Source organism: Anabrus simplex, chromosome 1, assembly GCF_040414725.1.
Source record: "Anabrus simplex isolate iqAnaSimp1 chromosome 1, ASM4041472v1, whole genome shotgun sequence".
In the NCBI taxonomy this organism is placed as follows: Eukaryota; Metazoa; Arthropoda; class Insecta; order Orthoptera; family Tettigoniidae; genus Anabrus; species Anabrus simplex.
Genome location: NC_090265.1, coordinates 868,405,299 through 868,423,060, shown reverse-complemented (window position 1 = coordinate 868,423,060; position 17,762 = coordinate 868,405,299). Strand labels below are relative to the sequence as shown.

The following is a 17,762-nucleotide window of genomic DNA, read 5'->3' as shown; positions in this document are numbered from 1 at the left end:
ACGGGTCGTCCGCTATGGAGAGGGTATACTCCGCCCCCATGGGAAAAATCGCTCCACTAATAATTATCTCTCAGAGCCGTATAGATATTCATTTTGTAGATCTTGGCGTCCTCTATTTGCTGATCTACTTTCGTTTAAATCGCATCGCAGGTTTTCTGGTAATCTCTCAAGCGTCCCCTTGCATTTCAGCGAAAAGGTGGGGAATAGGGACGTTATAAAGTATTGCAAATTATGCTGAGTGCATTGAGTCCTGACTTACACATTTCTTAGGCTTGTGACGAATTTTTGTTGTTATTATTATTACTTGACGCACGAAATTTTTGGGTTGGTATCCAAGAATATGCAGGGAAATCGGAGAATATCCAGTTCTCAAGTTAGAACCATTTAAATTTAACTCCGCCTCCTGACATAGGCAGTAGTTGAGCGTGGCGTTCTACTTCGCACTCGCTTGCACGATAGACAGCGCAGCTCCAAGGTCTCGCTGTACTGAGAGCTCTCTCGTTGTCGGTTCGCGCAATTAGAGCTTCAACCTTCGAGCTCGCGCAGCGTCGCTCGTGTCCCGGACAGGACATAAGATGCTTGTTGCAACCAAATATTTCGTAAAATGATGCAGAAAACAGCATACATGTCTTGCTGGGCACCATGACATGTCTCTTAGCATGGCATTGAACGGTTACATCAGGTGAGTTGCAATGAAACCGATAACATGAAAATGATAAAAATTATGGCGATAGAACTTTGTGGTGTAGTGGTTAGTGTGATTAACTGCCACGAAATTTGAAAAGTTGTACTAGGGTTTGAACGGGGTCCACTCAGCCTCGGGAGGTCAACTGAGTAGAGGGTGGTTCGATTCCCAACTCGGCCATCCTCGAAGTGGTTTTCCATGATTTCCCACTTCTCCTTCGGGTAAATACCGGGATGGTACCTAACTTAAGGACACGGCCGATTCCTTCCCTGTTGTTCGTCTATCCCTTCCAACCTACCCATCCCTGTTCAACATAGCAGATGAGGCCGCCTGGTACTCGTTCTCCTTCCCAGTTGTATCCCCGAGCCCCAATGTCTCACGCTTCAGAACACTGCCCTTGAGGCGGTAGATGTGGGGGCCCTCGCTGAAGCCGAAAGTAAAACCAACCCTGGAGGGTAAACGGATTAATAAAGGAAAGAAGATCGGTTAAATTTCCTGATATTGATATAAATATGTTAGCAGCGATGCTTTCACGGCCCGTAATATTATAGATATGTCTTAAAGCTGGGGTAATCCGAAAATGTGGATAACGAAATAACGTCATGTAGCAATGTGTGTGACGCCATGTTACCTAGTAACAGTCCGGCTCCATGGCTAAATGGTTAACGTGTTGGCCTTTGGTCACAGGGGTCCTGGGTTCGATTCCAGGCAAGGTCGGGAATTTTAATCATCTTTGGTTAATTTCTCTGATACGGTGGCTGGGTGTATGTGTCGTCTTCATTATCATTTCATCCTCATTACGACGCGCAGGTCGCCCACGGGTGTCAAATCAAAAGGCCTGGACCTGGCGAGCCGAATTTGTCCTCGGACACTCCCGGCACTAAAAGCCATAAGCCATTTCATTTTCACCTAGTAACAGTACCCTGAAAGCTGCACAGGTCATGAAGCTGTATGTCATGGCCATCCATCAACATTTCACGTCACAGCCTGCACGGTTGCTAGGTAATATCGCGTCACAAATTTTACTGAAAGATATATTTACCGTATGATTATTTGATTTCCCCTAACGGAAACTGAATAACATATTCTTATACTGGATTGGTAATTGTAGCCATGAGCTAACTAGACAAAGATATGTCCTTTGGAGCCTTCAGTCTGCAAAGTTTGTGGATTCAGAATATCCTCGTCCTTAACTTAGGCTTATTAAGTGAACAGATAAGTGTGAACATATGTTAAAATTGAAAATAAATATATAAAAGAATCAGAAAATGTTGCTTGGCGTCCTTAAAAGCTAATGTAATCTCCTGGAGCAGGGATGGCAAACCTTTTTCGACTAGCGTGTCAATTAAGGTCTTGTTTATTACTTTTTACTTTCTAGTGTGCTATCGGTGATTTTACTTTAAAATCAGTATGAACCTCCCCCGCCCCCCCCCCCCATTTTACTTCATTTAGATATTAGATTGCATTACATATAAATCCATTCGAGTGAAAGTTTCATGATTTTATTTTGCAAACGGCACTGAAAATGACATGTCAAGAACAAGTAAATTTTAAGAATAAGGTATATTTTTGCTTTAACCTAATACAATTTGTCATAGCATTAATTTTCACATACTTCTTTATTAACGGGTAATGTTAAAATATGCTATGTCGGTAGATTTTGACCTATTTATTACATGTCCTGTTCGCGTGTCACCTAGTGGCACGCGTGCCATAGGTTCGCCATCCCTGCCCTAGAGCAGTTCCACAGTTACTACACTGTCATCTCTGAGGAGACGGGACAGGTTTTTCTCCGGGTACTCGGTTTCCCTGTAATCATTCATTCCAGCAACACGCTCCAATATCATTTCATTTCATCTGTCAGTTATTAATCATCAACCCAGAGGAGTGCGACAGGCTTCGGCAGCCGGCACTTTCCCTATCCTCACCGCTAAGATGCGGCTTCATTCATTTCATTCCTGAACCGGTTGAATGACTGGAAACAGGCTGTGGATTTTCATTTTTCATTTTCATCTCTGAAGGATATTGTGCACTGCAATAGGAACTTTCACCAAAGTTTACTAGCACAAGAGTTTCCTTCCCAGTTTTATAAAACTTAGAACATTCAGTGACATGTGTGGATTAGTTAGGCCTAATTTGTCAAATACGATTAATCGATCAGAAGTAACCAATCTCTTTAATGAAACATTAGTGCATTTAAGAATGTTGTGCTTCTCTGTCGTCATAGAATAAATAATTACATTCAAGTACAAGCACAATTCACAGTTTTGTTTGCTTCTTGAAACGAGATTTCTTTTCACACATGAAAATCGATATGTGGTATCTTTCTTCTGTTTTCAACTCAGTTATTATCACGTCGTATTTCATGTTCATCTTCGACTACTGTGTAAGAAGAACTGATCTGTGGGAAGTTCGCATTTAGTGTTAATTTTCCATTTTTTAAGACATCCCCATTTTGACTTGGAACAATAGACACCTTCATAACACACACGGACTGCTGTAATTCGGAGAAGTCTAGAGAGCGGGGTCGATATAATATCAATTTCATGAGCTATGTTAGCAAAGTTCCATTGCTGCTTAACAAGTGCTAAGTTTTTACATATCACTGGTGATGCTCATTTCTAGGAATTTACATTAAGTTCTTACCTTACAAATCATCAACCTCGTATAATTTCTAGAATTTTTGCACACATCCAGAATTATAAATCATCGACAAATCGAATGCACTGACGTTTCACTGATATTGTTTACAGGTGAACATCTCCAACACATGGTTCCTCCCAGAGGAAGGATTCCCGGTCTTCTACCGCTACTTTCGAGACCGCATCACCTGGTTTGAGGCTGATGCCGTGTGCCAGTTCCACCACGCTAACCTAGTCACGGGTAAGTAAGGCTAAGCACACAGCTTGTCCTAGTCAAAACCATCATTTTCAGATGTAAGACGTCTCTCCAGCTCGTCGATATTCCCAATATTTCTTGCAGGAAAATTTTGGTTGTAATATTCGTTTATTTAAAATAATAAAGCTGCTCGTTCATGGATCGCCATGCTATCTGTTGTTAATTGGCCATCTCATTCTTCTTTCCGACTCATCATTTCGTTCCAAGAGTACAGTTTGGTATGCTTAAAACTTCAATCAAGAGGATCATGTCAATCAATAATACATCCAATTTATTTTTTATGGAAGCTCATTTAAAATATCTTGAACTTCGCTGGAAACTCTACTTGTGACTTTCTTTGTCATCGATCAAAGTAATGTAAATATTCAACATTAACAGAAGAAATTGGCGGTAGGCTGTCACTGTTGTAAGGGCTGCAGGGTTTTGAAGGTTTCGTAGACTTACTTATTAGAAATAAAAGACAAATATTATGTGGATAATAAAGTGTATTCAATAGAACGTGGTACACTTGGAACGTGGGTAATAACTCCGTGTAGTAAGGGTCTGTGATATGAGAAATAAGAGGCATAATTTAAGAGTTCGGGAGTAATATTACGAGTAAAAGTAATATCAATACATGAATTGCCCAGTGTGCTGGGACAGTTGCTCGGCATAATCAAATATTTATTTTCCATTATTAAATTCGTTACTCTGTACAACTGACCACGATGTATTCACAACGACAGCTAACCTCCACCTGAGCGCGCGAGTCAACACAGCGCCATCTTATAACAAAGTATGCGTAGTGACGGAACATATTTAGCACAAATTTTGCCTTACTTTGAAACTACGTTTGAGATTTTTAATTTTATTTCTGCAACAGACAGCTTTCTCCTTTACCTGTCAATTGAGACATTAAACATAATCGAAAGTTGAATACTCTCGGCAATATTCGCGTTCTACCCAAACACTAAGAGCGTCTTAAAATTATTTCCATGTGCCCGTTGTCGAAGAAAGGAAGTCTACGTTAAAATTACCCCGGAAGCTGGAGATGAAATTATATCATTTAATATTATATTTGGTAGTCGTTAAACAAATGGTAGGTCTATTTTTTAGTGTATATTCGTCACCAGTTGCGAATTTTCATGGACTCAGATTCCATTTGAAGACTGGGGAATTAGAATAGGTGAAGCTTTATCTGACCCTGTAATAATTAAGAGGGGAATTCCTCAAGGCAGTATTATCGGACCTTTATGTTTTCTTATATATATAAATGATATGAGTAAAGGAGTGGAATCGGAGGTAAGGCTTTTTGCGGATGATGTTATTCTCTATAGAGTGATAAATAAGTTACAAGATTGTGAGCAACTGCAACGTGACCTCGAAAATGTTGTGAGATGGACAGCAGGCAATGGTATGTTGATAAATGGGGTTAAAAGTCAGGTTGTGAGTTTCACAAATAGGAAAAGTCCTCTCAGTTTTAATTACTGCGTTGATGGGGTGGAAGTTCCTTTTGGGGATCATTGTAAGTATCTAGGTGTTAATATAAGGAAAGATCTTCATTGGGGTAATCACATAAATGGGATTGTAAATAAAGGGTACAGATCTCTGCACATGGTTATGAGGGTGTTTAGGGGTTGTAGTAAGGATGTAAAGGAGAGGGCATATAAGTCTCTGGTAAGACCCCAACTAGAGTATGGTTCCAGTGTATGGGACCCTCACCAGGATTACCTGATTCAAGAACTGGAAAAAATCCAAAGAAAAGCAGCTCGATTTCTGGGTGATTTCCGACAAAAGAGTAGCGTTACAAAAATGTTGCAATGTTTGGGTTGGGAAGAATTGAGAGAAAGAAGAAGAGCTGCTCGACTAAGTGGTATGTTCCGAGCTGTCAGCGGAGAGATGGCTTGGAATGACATTAGTAGACGAATAGGTTTGAATGGCGTTTATAAAAGTAGGAAAGATCACAATATGAAGATGAAGTTGGAATTCAAGAGGACAAACTGGGGCAAATATTCATTTATAGGAAGGGGAGTTAGGGATTGGAATAATTTACCAAGGGAGATGTTCAATAAATTTCCAATTTCTTTGAAATCATTTAGGAAAAGGCTAGGAAAGCAACAGATAGGGAACCTGCCACCTGGGCGACTGCCCTAAATGCAGATCAGTATTGATTGATTGATTGATTGATTGATTGATTGATTGATTGATTGATTGATTGATTGATTGATTGATTGATTGATTGATTGATTGATTGATTGATTGATTGATTGATTGATTGATTGATTGATTGATTGATTGATTGATTGATTGATTGATTGATTGATTGATTGATTGATTGATTGATTGATTGAATATTGATTGTATTTAAGATCACTACGGCAATGCATTATTTCTCTGAATATCGTATTTCCTTAAGCTATACAGGATGATCGAAAACAACATGAACCGTCAGTGGCGTATACTGAGGGCTACCAAGTCTATCAGTGAAGCCCAAATCTCAATTGAGAATGATGGACGTCTAAAGCACATTATAATGTAAGCATCTGAAACATTGTTCCATTTACAAAACTTGAAAGCAGTGAGAAAAAACGTCGCACATATTTCTGAGAGCAAGGCATCGGAGACTGATATTACAGCCCAGGCTCTCGCCCCTCTCCCCTCGACTCGCCACACGCGGCTGCTTGTGGTTATCGGTTAGGGGCGGGGACCGGCGGACGATAGGTGTGCTAAGCTTCGGTCCGTCAGATAGCCACTGCTAACTGAGGAGCTTTCTTCCAAAATGCCGTAAGTTCATCGATCACAAAAAATGAGTTTCAGATGGCAGCACATAGTTTGTCATGGCCTTTATTAATGCTGGTGAAGAGTTACAACAAAACGTTGTTAGGTTCGTTGATACAGGGCTTCCAAAACAAGATTATGTTTCAAATTGCAGTTAGTCCAACGTAGATTTCCATTCAAAATGACGTCAGTCCAAATCATGTTGCTTTTGCATTCAAACAAAGTAGTGTGTGTGTGTGTGTGTGTGTGTGTGTGTGTGTGTGTGTGTGTGTGTGTGTGTGTGTGTGTGTGTGTGTGTGTGTGTGTGTGTGTGTGTGTGTGTGTGTGTGTGTGTGTGTGTGTGTGTGTGTGTGTGTTGATAAACAATTCGTTTTCAATCAAAAGTGAACAGCGATCATCTCCAATCATTATTATAGCTTCTTTGCTTCAAGTACGGGCTACGGAACAAAATATATAGAGTTGTTGTTATTTTGGCTAACGTGAATGCACATAATGAGATTCCGTGAACTAGCGGGATTTGGCATTGCTTGTTGAAAATGGAAGGTGTTCACGTGAAAGATGCCAATGTCAGTAGCCGGAAGAGACAAGAAGGAAACGAAGAAAGAAATACTGAAACGAATAAAGTAGAAGTAATGTTTACATAACATATTAAAATTATTATTTGCAAAGTATGGTGTACATTATGGTTTCATGTCCTGAATAGGTAACAATGGCAATTATGTTCTATGACTATGTGATTTGGTTGTTTAGGTATTCTAACCATTTACTTCACATGGAAGGTCTGGAAATGCCTTGCAATCATCCACTCAACAGTGAATATGACTGTCGTGAGGTTAACAAGACAGATATCCTAGCAGTGAGGAAGCAATTTTATGCGATTCCAGACAAGTTAATTCAAGATAGGAAATTATCCAACTGGATTGTTGTCAAATCGCCAAAGAGACACAGAAAGAGGAACAATGCACGTGGAGGCAACACACTGACAATTAAATACCAGGTAATATTGCAATAGCTATTATTGATAATAATGAATAGACAAAGATTAGATATTTATAACAGTACGTTGACAATGAGACAATACGCCTATATGGTCGCATGATTTGGTTTACAGATACCTCTCGGAGATCATCACGCAGATGTTTGTCAAAAAGTTTTCCTCACAGTGTTCTCCATCTCACAACGAAGGGTTTTGACTATAGCAAAATTCAAAAAGGCTGGAAAAGTAATACAAGAAAATGGAGGAGGTGATCGCCGATCACAAATGAGTATTCACAAGAAGGAAAAAGATATGGAATTTATAAGGAATTTGAGAGCACGCGAGTCTCACTACAACAGAACAAAATCCTGCAGACTGTATTTACCTGCAGAGTTCGATGTGTCTCAGTTACACAACCGTTATAATTCCAGTGTTGAGAAACCTTATTGTGTTAAGTATGTAATGTTTTATAAAATTTCCACCAGGAACTTTAATATTCGTTTCGGATCGCCTGCAACTAGGGTTACCAATTGAAAATTTCCAAATGCAGGACATTGCTTAGCAAAAATCAGGACATTTAAGAAAAATGCCTGACAATTTCAATCTATAACAAAATTATACATATATTACACACAACTTTATACAAAAGGAAATACCTTACTTAATGATCAGTCCTTGCTGCAGTTCATTTCCTTGAAGCTGTATTTTTCAACAGAACCTACTTTTGAAAGACGACGCGAGTTATTTTCTTGAAGTAGATATTTATAAAATTCTTCACACGACACACATCTTTGAAATTGTACTTCACAAGTAACATTCCTTTCACTGATTCTACCAACAAACGGTTCTTTTCCTTTGTACATTGAGCATTTATGAATGAAAACACACGTTCAGTGGAGGCATTGCTGCCTGGTATGGCAAAAAAAACTGGCAAATGTTCAAAAGTTCATAAAATACCTCAATGTTCTGCCACTTATTAAAAAAGCAGACCATTGTTGGTCTAGTGTTGCATCTTTATCCAAAGTTGAAGTTTTAGAATAAGCCCTTACGTTGCAGAACTGGTCGAATAATTTTGAATCGTCTATTTCTACACCTTTTGACTGTAAGTACTGAATACATGGTACAATATCGTCAAAGTTGAGGTCTTTAATGTTTTGAAGTTTCAACCATTTGAAACACTGAATTCCTCTATAGGATGCATCCATTTATCCAAGTACTCAGTGCAGGTTTCATAGAAACAAGATACATTCTCCATAAACACTTTGCATTCTTTATCCAAACCATCTTCTGAAAATGTATTTAACATCTGTCTGACTTTAAGGGGAATGAATTGACCTTCAAGTCTGCCTTCAATAAAGATTGGACAGATTCTAATAGTTCAAGCACTTCTACAACTGAATTATGTTCTTTCTCAAGTGACAAAATTTGATAGTGAAAAATGTGCATGGTTGAGGAAAGAAGCAAAAGATTGAGCTCTGAAAAGTCATTTTCATTGAAGTTTCCGATTGATAAAGGCACTGACTTTCTACCCTGAGAAAGAAAGTAGGATTTCAGAGCTGGGAACAATTGCAGGATACAATGTTAACCACCTAGTCTTAGAATGATTTAAAAGCTGCAGATAATTTACATCAACAAATTCACAAAATTCTTTCAGTTCCTGAGTGCGCACTGCATATATATGAAAGAAGTTGAAAATTTTCATCACCACAGACTCAATATCAACAGGAAGAGCATCAGCTCCATGTTGCAAACAGTTATGTAGAATGTGAGCAGTACATTCAACACCTACTATGTTTTCATTCAAGTCTTTTTTGAGAGCAGAGAATACTTTCTTCCCTTCCCTGCGTGCAAGGCCTCCAAAATTAACATTGGCATTGTCTCCATAAAATGCAATGCATCTAGAAGTAATTTTATGCTTTTTGAGAGTATCTGAAATATAGGAGGAAATACATTCAGAACTTTCATTTGGACACGCTTGTAAATCAAGAACTTTTATCTGAATGCCAATATTTTTGTAATCAAAGAATTGGATGACAATTGGAAACAACTTTAGTGCACCATGATTGCTTGCATCTGTTCCTAGGGCAAAAAATGGAACTTTATTGTTAAGAGTTTCAATTATAATATCTGTCGAGTGAGGAGCAATAACATTATTTATTATGGCTTCTGTTTTAGTTCTTGCACAGGTCAATTTCTGTGCTACTTCAGAACCTAAGAACATACTCTTATTCAATTTAGCTGTTCAGTCCATTGATTTGTACGACTGGTGTTGGAAAACTGTATGAAATGACATTGTAGCTCCTGCGGCTTGAACATTTTTATCATCTGGTGAATATTTGGGAGTGACAAATGATAACACTGAACATGATATTGACCTAGTTCTCACCGTATTTTTGTGTTTTTCACTGTTAACGTGTCTTTCCAAGTCACCAACACTTTTGTATCCGACATTAACATAACTATCATACACTGCACATTTCGCTTCACTTTCACTGCGTCCGTGAGTACAGCGAGGATACTTATGTTTTAGTTTATCCGAAAATTTACACTGTCTTTTTTTTAGATTCACTCCTTTCAGGTTGCAAAGATGGCATATTTCACTCCACTCGCTGCACACTCGCACTATAATTTACGGCGACAACCAGCTAACCAAACACGATAGCTGCAAATCATATGGCAAGCACATGTAAACTGTAGCTCTCGACACTTCCGGTTTCTCTCAACATAAACGTGGAAATGAAGCGCGTTGATTGGTTGATCGATTCCTGGACTTCGAGTTCAATATATCGAATATTAGTATTACTTATTTCCACCCTCTGGAGTAGCGCCCTGAGCACATGGAGTTGATGTACGATACAATAACATGCTGTCTTCAGCCTAAAACCTAAGTGAGCAATATTGTAACGAAAAATGCCGGACAATGACGATAAATTAGAAATACCGGCCAGACATAACTAAAATGATTGAAATCAGGACATGTCCGGCAAAAGCCGGACGGTTGGTAACCCTACCTGCAACAGATACCTGTGGTTTACGTACGAGGCTGAAGGCAGTAATACTGAACTCCGGAAAAGGTACAACAGCAAGATGTAACCTGATGCTTGAGTATCGTGTGCATAAATTAAGAGCCAAGCCGTTCTACTTGGTTTTTAATAAGACAAAAGACAAAACTGTAACGTTATGCTTTGATCTGCAACAAGTCCATGTTTTACCGAAAGTACCTATACAAGAAGCTTTGTATTCTAGGCAATTATCATTCTATGCATTTTGTATTACACATCCTGACACAAATGATCCGTGCTTCTACACAGGGACGGAGAATCAAGCTCACCGTGGCCCAAATGAAATTGGATCTGCCCTTTTTGACTTTTTGAGGAAGAATTATGAAAATCTCCAAGGAACTGTGATGGCTGCGGTGGGCAAAACAAGAACTCTCATATTGTTCACCTAATACTGTTTTGGCTTCATTTTCATTCTCCGCAGATACTGAAACGTGTGATATTGACATATCCAGTAAGAGGCCACTCGTTTCTCCCAGCCGATAGAGTATTTGGCCGAGTTGAAAAGGTGTTGAAAAACACGCAGTAATCCTGACACCAGCCAAATATATAGAACTGTATTCCCAATTTGGCGAGGTTAAAGTGTTGGGTCAGGACTGGTCTCTGTTGAATGTTAAGAGTCTTTCACAGGATCTGGAAAAAGTTGATGGCATTTCACAGATGAAATGGATTGTCATAGAAAAATGTGTGGTAAAGGGTAAACCCAAGGTTCATATCGAATGTCATCAATATTACAGAACTGATAAAGGTGACGGTGAGCAGTCTACATTGTTGAAAAGGGAGAAAGTGCTGAAAAGTACAATGCAAGAACTTCAAATCGCTTGTTCTATTTCGAAAGAAAAGAAACAGGACATAAATAAGTTGCTTGAGAAGTTTAGAGGAGAGAACTGGGCGGAAGACGAATCACTCAAGTGGTACCACGATAACGTATTCTTGCAGCCAGAAGATACGTTACAAGAAGAAAATAACGATGACGATGAACAATGTCTCTGTGAAGAAGATGATACTGGACTAAACCTGTAGAGATCTACCCATGAGTGTGTGTGAAATCACTTATGAAAGTCAAAATATATACTCAGGAGAAGGTAAACAACTTGCTTTGTAATATTAAGTGAATTTCTAAATAAAACCAAATACATTATCGCCATGATTACACTAATCCATTCAAAACGCAGTATAGTACACTTTATCCTTCAAAACACAATATGTCAGTGATTATTGTACAAAATGCAGTGAGTCCAAAACAAAATTAGCTATAGAAGGAGTGTATAGAGAAAGATTTTACAATCCCTTGGGGGATCTGTAAGGCTACCTTCGTTTGGCATTACGGCATTTTAAACAATTGATTCACACGAACAGTTTAGACGCTGCACGTTTTTCTCAAATATCTCAAAATCGTTTATGATGGACTTCGGCATTTTGTAAGAAAGATCCTCAACTATCAACCATGCGTTACTCGTCGTATATATGTAAAATAATGATACAGATACGAGAGTGCCGGTATTCTTCACTCCCGTTTACTTCTACATCCTTGTAGGAAGACTGCAGAGCTGCTATTAGAGGAGCAATATAGTTTTATTTTTATTGGTAGATCTGCTAAAATGAAATGCCATCTTTCAGGTTTAGTGTTTTCTTTTGTTGGTTGGAATCGAACCCGTGATCATGGATCGGACACCACCACTGATCTCCCGATGAAGCTAATTAACCAGTGAACGATCGGTACGACCGCTGTAAAATAATAATAATAATAATAATAATAATAATAATAATAATAATAATAATAATAATAATAATAATAGGGAATGGCATCTGTATAGGCTTGGTGTTGACCTAATGGGGATAAAATGAATGGCGAAGACGTCATAAATACCCAGTCCCCAAATCAGGGGAATTAACAGTATGAGGGGGTTGATTCTGGAAACTGAACCGGGGCCATCGGATCAAAGGCAAATGTTCTAACTATTTAGCCACGAAGCCGGACTTTTATTTGCTAAACCTTAGGCCATCATCTACACTGATCAGGGGTTGAGCATTGGCAGTAGCCTATAAAGCGGCCTTGACAACACAGCAGGCTTCTCCGTTGGCTACAGGCTGCAGCTCAAAACGCTGAAGGCTTGACGTTCACTAAACACACCATCGAAAAGAGGTAATCTAGCTATTTGCTTTACGTCGCACCGACACGGATATGTCTTATGGCGACGATGGGATAGAAAAGGCCTAGGAATGGAAAGGAAGAGGCCGTGGCCTTAATTAAGGTACAGCCCCAGCATTTTCCTGGTGTGAAGATGGGAAACCACAGAAAACCATCTTCAGGGCTGCCGACAGTGGGGTTCGAGCCCACTATCTCCTGATTATTGGATACTGGCCGCACTTAAGCGACTGCAGCTATCGAGCTCGGTAAGAGGTAATCTAAGTCTAGTGGTAGCCCATGCCTTAATCCCAGCATACGCGTGTATGAGCGTTAGATGGATGGTCATACTAATAGGGCCTATATAATTTGAAACGAATAATTCCATATCTCATGCCGTTGTCATTTTATCAGCTACTAAAATCAGCCAATCAGATCACTTCGCGGGCGAATTCAAATGAGCTTCACGAGGCGATGTTGCTAAATCTGCCTGTGGCTTAAGACCGGCTGTAGAACCATACCGAGAAATCAGCACCAAATACAAAAACACTTTGGGTTTCAGCCGGTATCACCGGAGGGTACATGCTATGGCGCGATCCTCTGCCCTCCCATGGCAAAGGTCTTGTTTCTACTATTGTTTCCCCTCAACCTGGTCTTCTTTTCCGACCCCGACGGTATTAGAGCACTCGGGGCCTACTGAGTCTTTCATTTTCATGCCCTTCGTGGCCCTTGTCTTTCTTTGGCCGATATCTTCACTTTTCGAAGTGTCGGATCCCTTTCATTTTTCTCTTTGATTAGTGTTATGTACAGGATGGTTGACCTAGTTGTACTTCCTCTTAAAACAATAATCATCACCACCACCATTTCCGACCACCCTGCATATTACGCTTAGGCTTATTTCACGTTTCCCGCTCCTATCCTTAATAATTAACAGATCAAAACACACAGCCGTTAATTATCATTGATAATTAGGATGTCGCTTGCTCGTAAAATTAGCAATAATAAAGTTTAACGACCATTCGACCTCCATCGCTCTGACATTCAGAGATCGATAGTGACATTGATGGCTACCATTTGTTAGGAAATACCGATGATTCATTTATGTAGCAAACTGGCTTGAACTAATACAATAGCCCAATAATAACACACAAGAACCTCATTTATCTGGAGCAGACGGGACCGGAGGTGATCGGGATTAACGAAAATCTAAATAAGCTAAAAATATAACAATAGATGAATTTTTTGTTTGAGTCACCAGTCCATAGACTTGTCTGATGCAGCTCTCTATGCCATCCTATCCTCTGCTAACATTTTCATTTAGACGTAACTGCTTCATCTTGAATCTGCTCTAAACTGCTCGTCATATTCATATCTTGGTCTATTCCTACCGTTCTTACCCACTACACTTCTCTCAAACACCAACTGAACACGTCCTGGGTGTCTTAAAATGTGTTCTATCATTCCTTCTCTTCTTTTCGTCAAATGTAGCAAAATTGATCTCCTCTCACCAATTCGATTCAGTATCCCTTCATTCGATTCCAACTAACGGCCTCAACACTGACCATTCAGCCAATGAGTCGAACATTCTTTCATATGAAGACGTACATAGGTAAACGGGTTGAGCACGGCGTTTGTATAAAATGTGCCGAACGATGTGCTTTGTAACCACCGTGTATCAGGAAAATAAATTACTTTAAAGGTTTGCATAAGCAATGAAGTACAAAATAAAAGGCATTTTTTATGGGCTTAACATGCTCAACTCTCCTACGAAGAATTATGAAGCAGAATAATACTGAATACTACTGTATGTCGCTACCATATCTCTTCTGGAGCAAAACGTCATGTTTTTATAAACAAAAGAAAATAGGCTATGATAAAAGTAGCATCTCTTCAAGCTGCCATGTTGATACGGAAGTATACAAACACACACTAACAAATTACTATGTCAATCCTTAACCCACAGCCTTTGCAACTGAATGTTTCGACCATTACTTGTAGACCAAAGCAGGTAACAGGCGTGTACAGCCCTGAATCAGCAACGTGGGGAAGTACAAACCGAGTCAGGGAAGTGACTTGCACCCTCGTACACAAGTATTTCTAGCACGGGCACTGCGCTTACGGCGGGCAAGCTTTGACACCCGTGCTCTGTACCTAGAGGCATATTTTTTTTTCGCATTAACGATAAGCGCGACAAAAAAAAATGAAGCGATTTTGAGATATCTTGACGAATTATATGATTCTGGTTAAGAAATTAGTGATTTCGGCGAATTTCAGCGAATTAAAGTGACAAGGCCCGTTTAAAGCGAAATTTACTTATTTTGCGATAAGTGTGAAAATGCAGCAAATTTCATGGAAAATAACGATCTTGAAATTCTATTCTAATATTATTTATTATTTATTTATCGTGTCAGAAGTACAAAGTAAACGAGACAAATATTAAACAGAGGAAATTTTAAACATTGGTTGACCAAAAATTGGCCACGACAAGCGCATTTGGAGTTGCCCTCATTAGGTCTTTAATGGTGCAAGTGGCTGGAGAAGAAGGACACAGTAGAAGACGCTCGTTAGTCTGCTTAGTACCACACTTGTAGTAAACTGTTTCCACAGGAAGCCCCCATTTCTGTAGGTTGGTCTTGCATCTCGTGGTACTGGAGCGTAATCGATTGAGAGCCTTCCATGTTGTCCACTTTTCAGAATGTCCAGGAGGAAGTTCTTCCTTTGGAACCATCCATTCTCTCAAATGTTGACATTTTTCCCGCCACATTGAGATTCTTGCTTGTTGTGGTGTTCCTTTAAGAGCTTCAGTGGTTGCCAAGAAGCTCTTCCTTGATTTCAGCCTAGGATGTGCTGGTTGACAGGCATACAAAGGATGGGCTTCCATAGTCATAGCCTTGCTTTTCTCATGCCTAGCAGCAATCTCACGTCGGATTTCGGGTGGTGCTATACCAGCGAAACAGTAGAGTTTATCTATGGGAGTAGGTCTTAAACAACCTGTGATAATACGGCAGGTGTCATTTAGTGCCACATCTATGTTTTTGGCATGGCTGGACTTACGCCACGCGGAGCATACATACTCAGCAGTGGAGTAGCACAGTGCTAGCGCGCTTGTTCTCACAGTGCAAGGGTGAGCTCCCCAGGTGGTGCCTCGAAGTTTCCGCACTATGTTGATTCTGGCAGACACTTTTTGTTTCACGTTTAGGCAATGTTTCTTATACGTAAGCGTGCGGTCCAGAGTCTCTCCCAGATATTTTGGAGTCGAACAGTGTTGAAGAGGGATTCCTTCCCAGGTGATCTGTAGAGTTTTAGCTGCTTTTTGTTATTGAGATGAAATACACAGCTATGAGTTTTGGCAGGATTTGGCTTCAAGTCATTTTCACTGTAGTAGTTGGTAAATTCTTTCAGAGCTTTGGATAAAGTCTGTTTTACCTTTTCAAAACAGTTGGCCTGTGCAGTGACTGCACAATCCACAGCATAGACAAAACTCTGGGTACCTTCAGGTAGAGGCTGATCGTTAGTATAGATGTTGAATAACAGTGGTTCGAGCACACTGCCTTGCGGTAACCCATTCTTCTGTGTTCTCCAACTGCTTCTTTTTCCCTGAAATTCCACAAAGAATCTTCGGTTTTGGAGAATATTTTTGATGTTGCACATTAGATGGAAGTCTTTGGTGATGTCATACATTTTTGTTAGAAGAAGCCGATGGTTGAATGTGTCATAAGCTGCAGAAAGATCAATGAAAACAGCGCCTGTAATGAGCCGATTCTCGAAGCCATCCTCAATGTGCTGTTTTAAGTTTAATACCTGTGATGTGCAACTTTTTCCTTCTTGGAATCCAGCTTGCTGTGGTATAAGAGATGACTCCATCTCTCCTGTCAGTCTCTGAAGAATGAGGCTCTCCAGGACCGTGTACAGGTGACAGAGCAAGGAAATCGGCCTATAGCTTTTGGGATCCAGGCGATCTTTGCCTGGTTTAGGGATAGCAATGACTCTATCCTTCCGCCAGATTTTGGGAATCTTGCATTCTTGGACACAGATATTAATTAATTCCAGTAGCCATCGCCTCGTAACAGGACCAAAATTCTTGATCTGCTCTACTCGAATGTCGTCTAGTCCAGCTGCTTTTCCCAATTTGCACTTCCTCAGTGCTGATTCCAGTTCAGCTTCAGTAAATGGTGGAGATAGGATGTTGCTCTCTTGGTTTTGCTTCCGTGTTATTGGTTTCTTATCTAGCTTTCTAGATCGTGTTAATTTTCCATTTACTAGCAACTGATGGGCAATTTGATCTGCCTTTATATTAGCATATGTACTGGCTTGGGTATTGTCATTATTGAGACGACGTAATAGTCTCCAGGTCTTCTGACTGCTCTTGCTCATGTCACAATCTATCATTAATTTTATCCACTCATCCCTTTTAGCCATTGATACTGAGGAAAGAACGCTTTGTGCAAGGATTGCTGTTTTTTCGCTAAAAGGATCAAGTTCATATTTCTTGTAATATTCTTCTAGCAAAGTGGCCGTTTCAGGTTTAATGCCTTTGATAAAATTGGTTCTGCAACGTCTTGGAATTGATGCCCTTGAAGAAAATTGGACAATGTCAACAAACTTGTCGTACTCTTCAAGAACAGGAGCGATGCTCGGAATCTTCTCATCTAGTATGCTGGAAAATCTTGCCCACTCAGCCTTCTTAAAGTTGTATCTTCGCCTAAAACGGACTTCTTGAGGTCTTATTGGCGGCAAAATTTGGCACATGATGGGCCTATGCTGTGTGTTTGGAATTGGTAGACATGCTGCTTTGGTGCATGTATGCATAATGCTTTCACTAACAAAAAGGAGGTCTGGATTTTAGCCTCGTCCCCATCTTCCACTGTTAAAAGAAGGAGAGAGTTTGCTATCATGGATGAGGGCGAGTTGAAAATTTTCAGCCCACGAGTGAACTGTCTCCCCGTTTCAATATCACGTGTGTGAAGGGAAAGAGAAGACAGAATAAGGATTTGTCATTTCGACGGAAGTATCTCTTCGTATTAATATTCTATAAAATCCCTTAATAGCATGGCCATATAAGGTGAAAGCTTTGGCCATGAAAGGGTGTAGGGTAATTTGTTATGTAATCTTCATTAGGGCTATATTATAGTTCTAATCAAGATTACACAAGGTATAATGAATGATCATCAATATTGTTTATTTTTATTTATCTTTCACATAAATAATTCACAAATCTCACGTATTAAACTTCTTATCAATAATTTTAGGAAATGATAA

The 17,762-nt window shown here is 39.7% G+C and overlaps 1 protein-coding gene across 1 annotated transcript in view; it reads left to right on the top strand.

The window, feature by feature from the left end:
* Positions 1–340: 340 nt before the first annotated feature.
* The window catches only part of LOC136857315 (serine-rich adhesin for platelets), a 410,754-nt gene continuing 393,332 nt past the window's right edge, over positions 341–17,762 (top strand). Inside the window, exons 1-3 of the mRNA XM_068225025.1 lie at positions 341–373; positions 494–547; positions 3,439–3,568. Coding sequence (XP_068081126.1) covers positions 341–373; positions 494–547; positions 3,439–3,568 — 217 coding nt within the window. The remainder of the gene's footprint in view (positions 374–493; positions 548–3,438; positions 3,569–17,762) is intronic.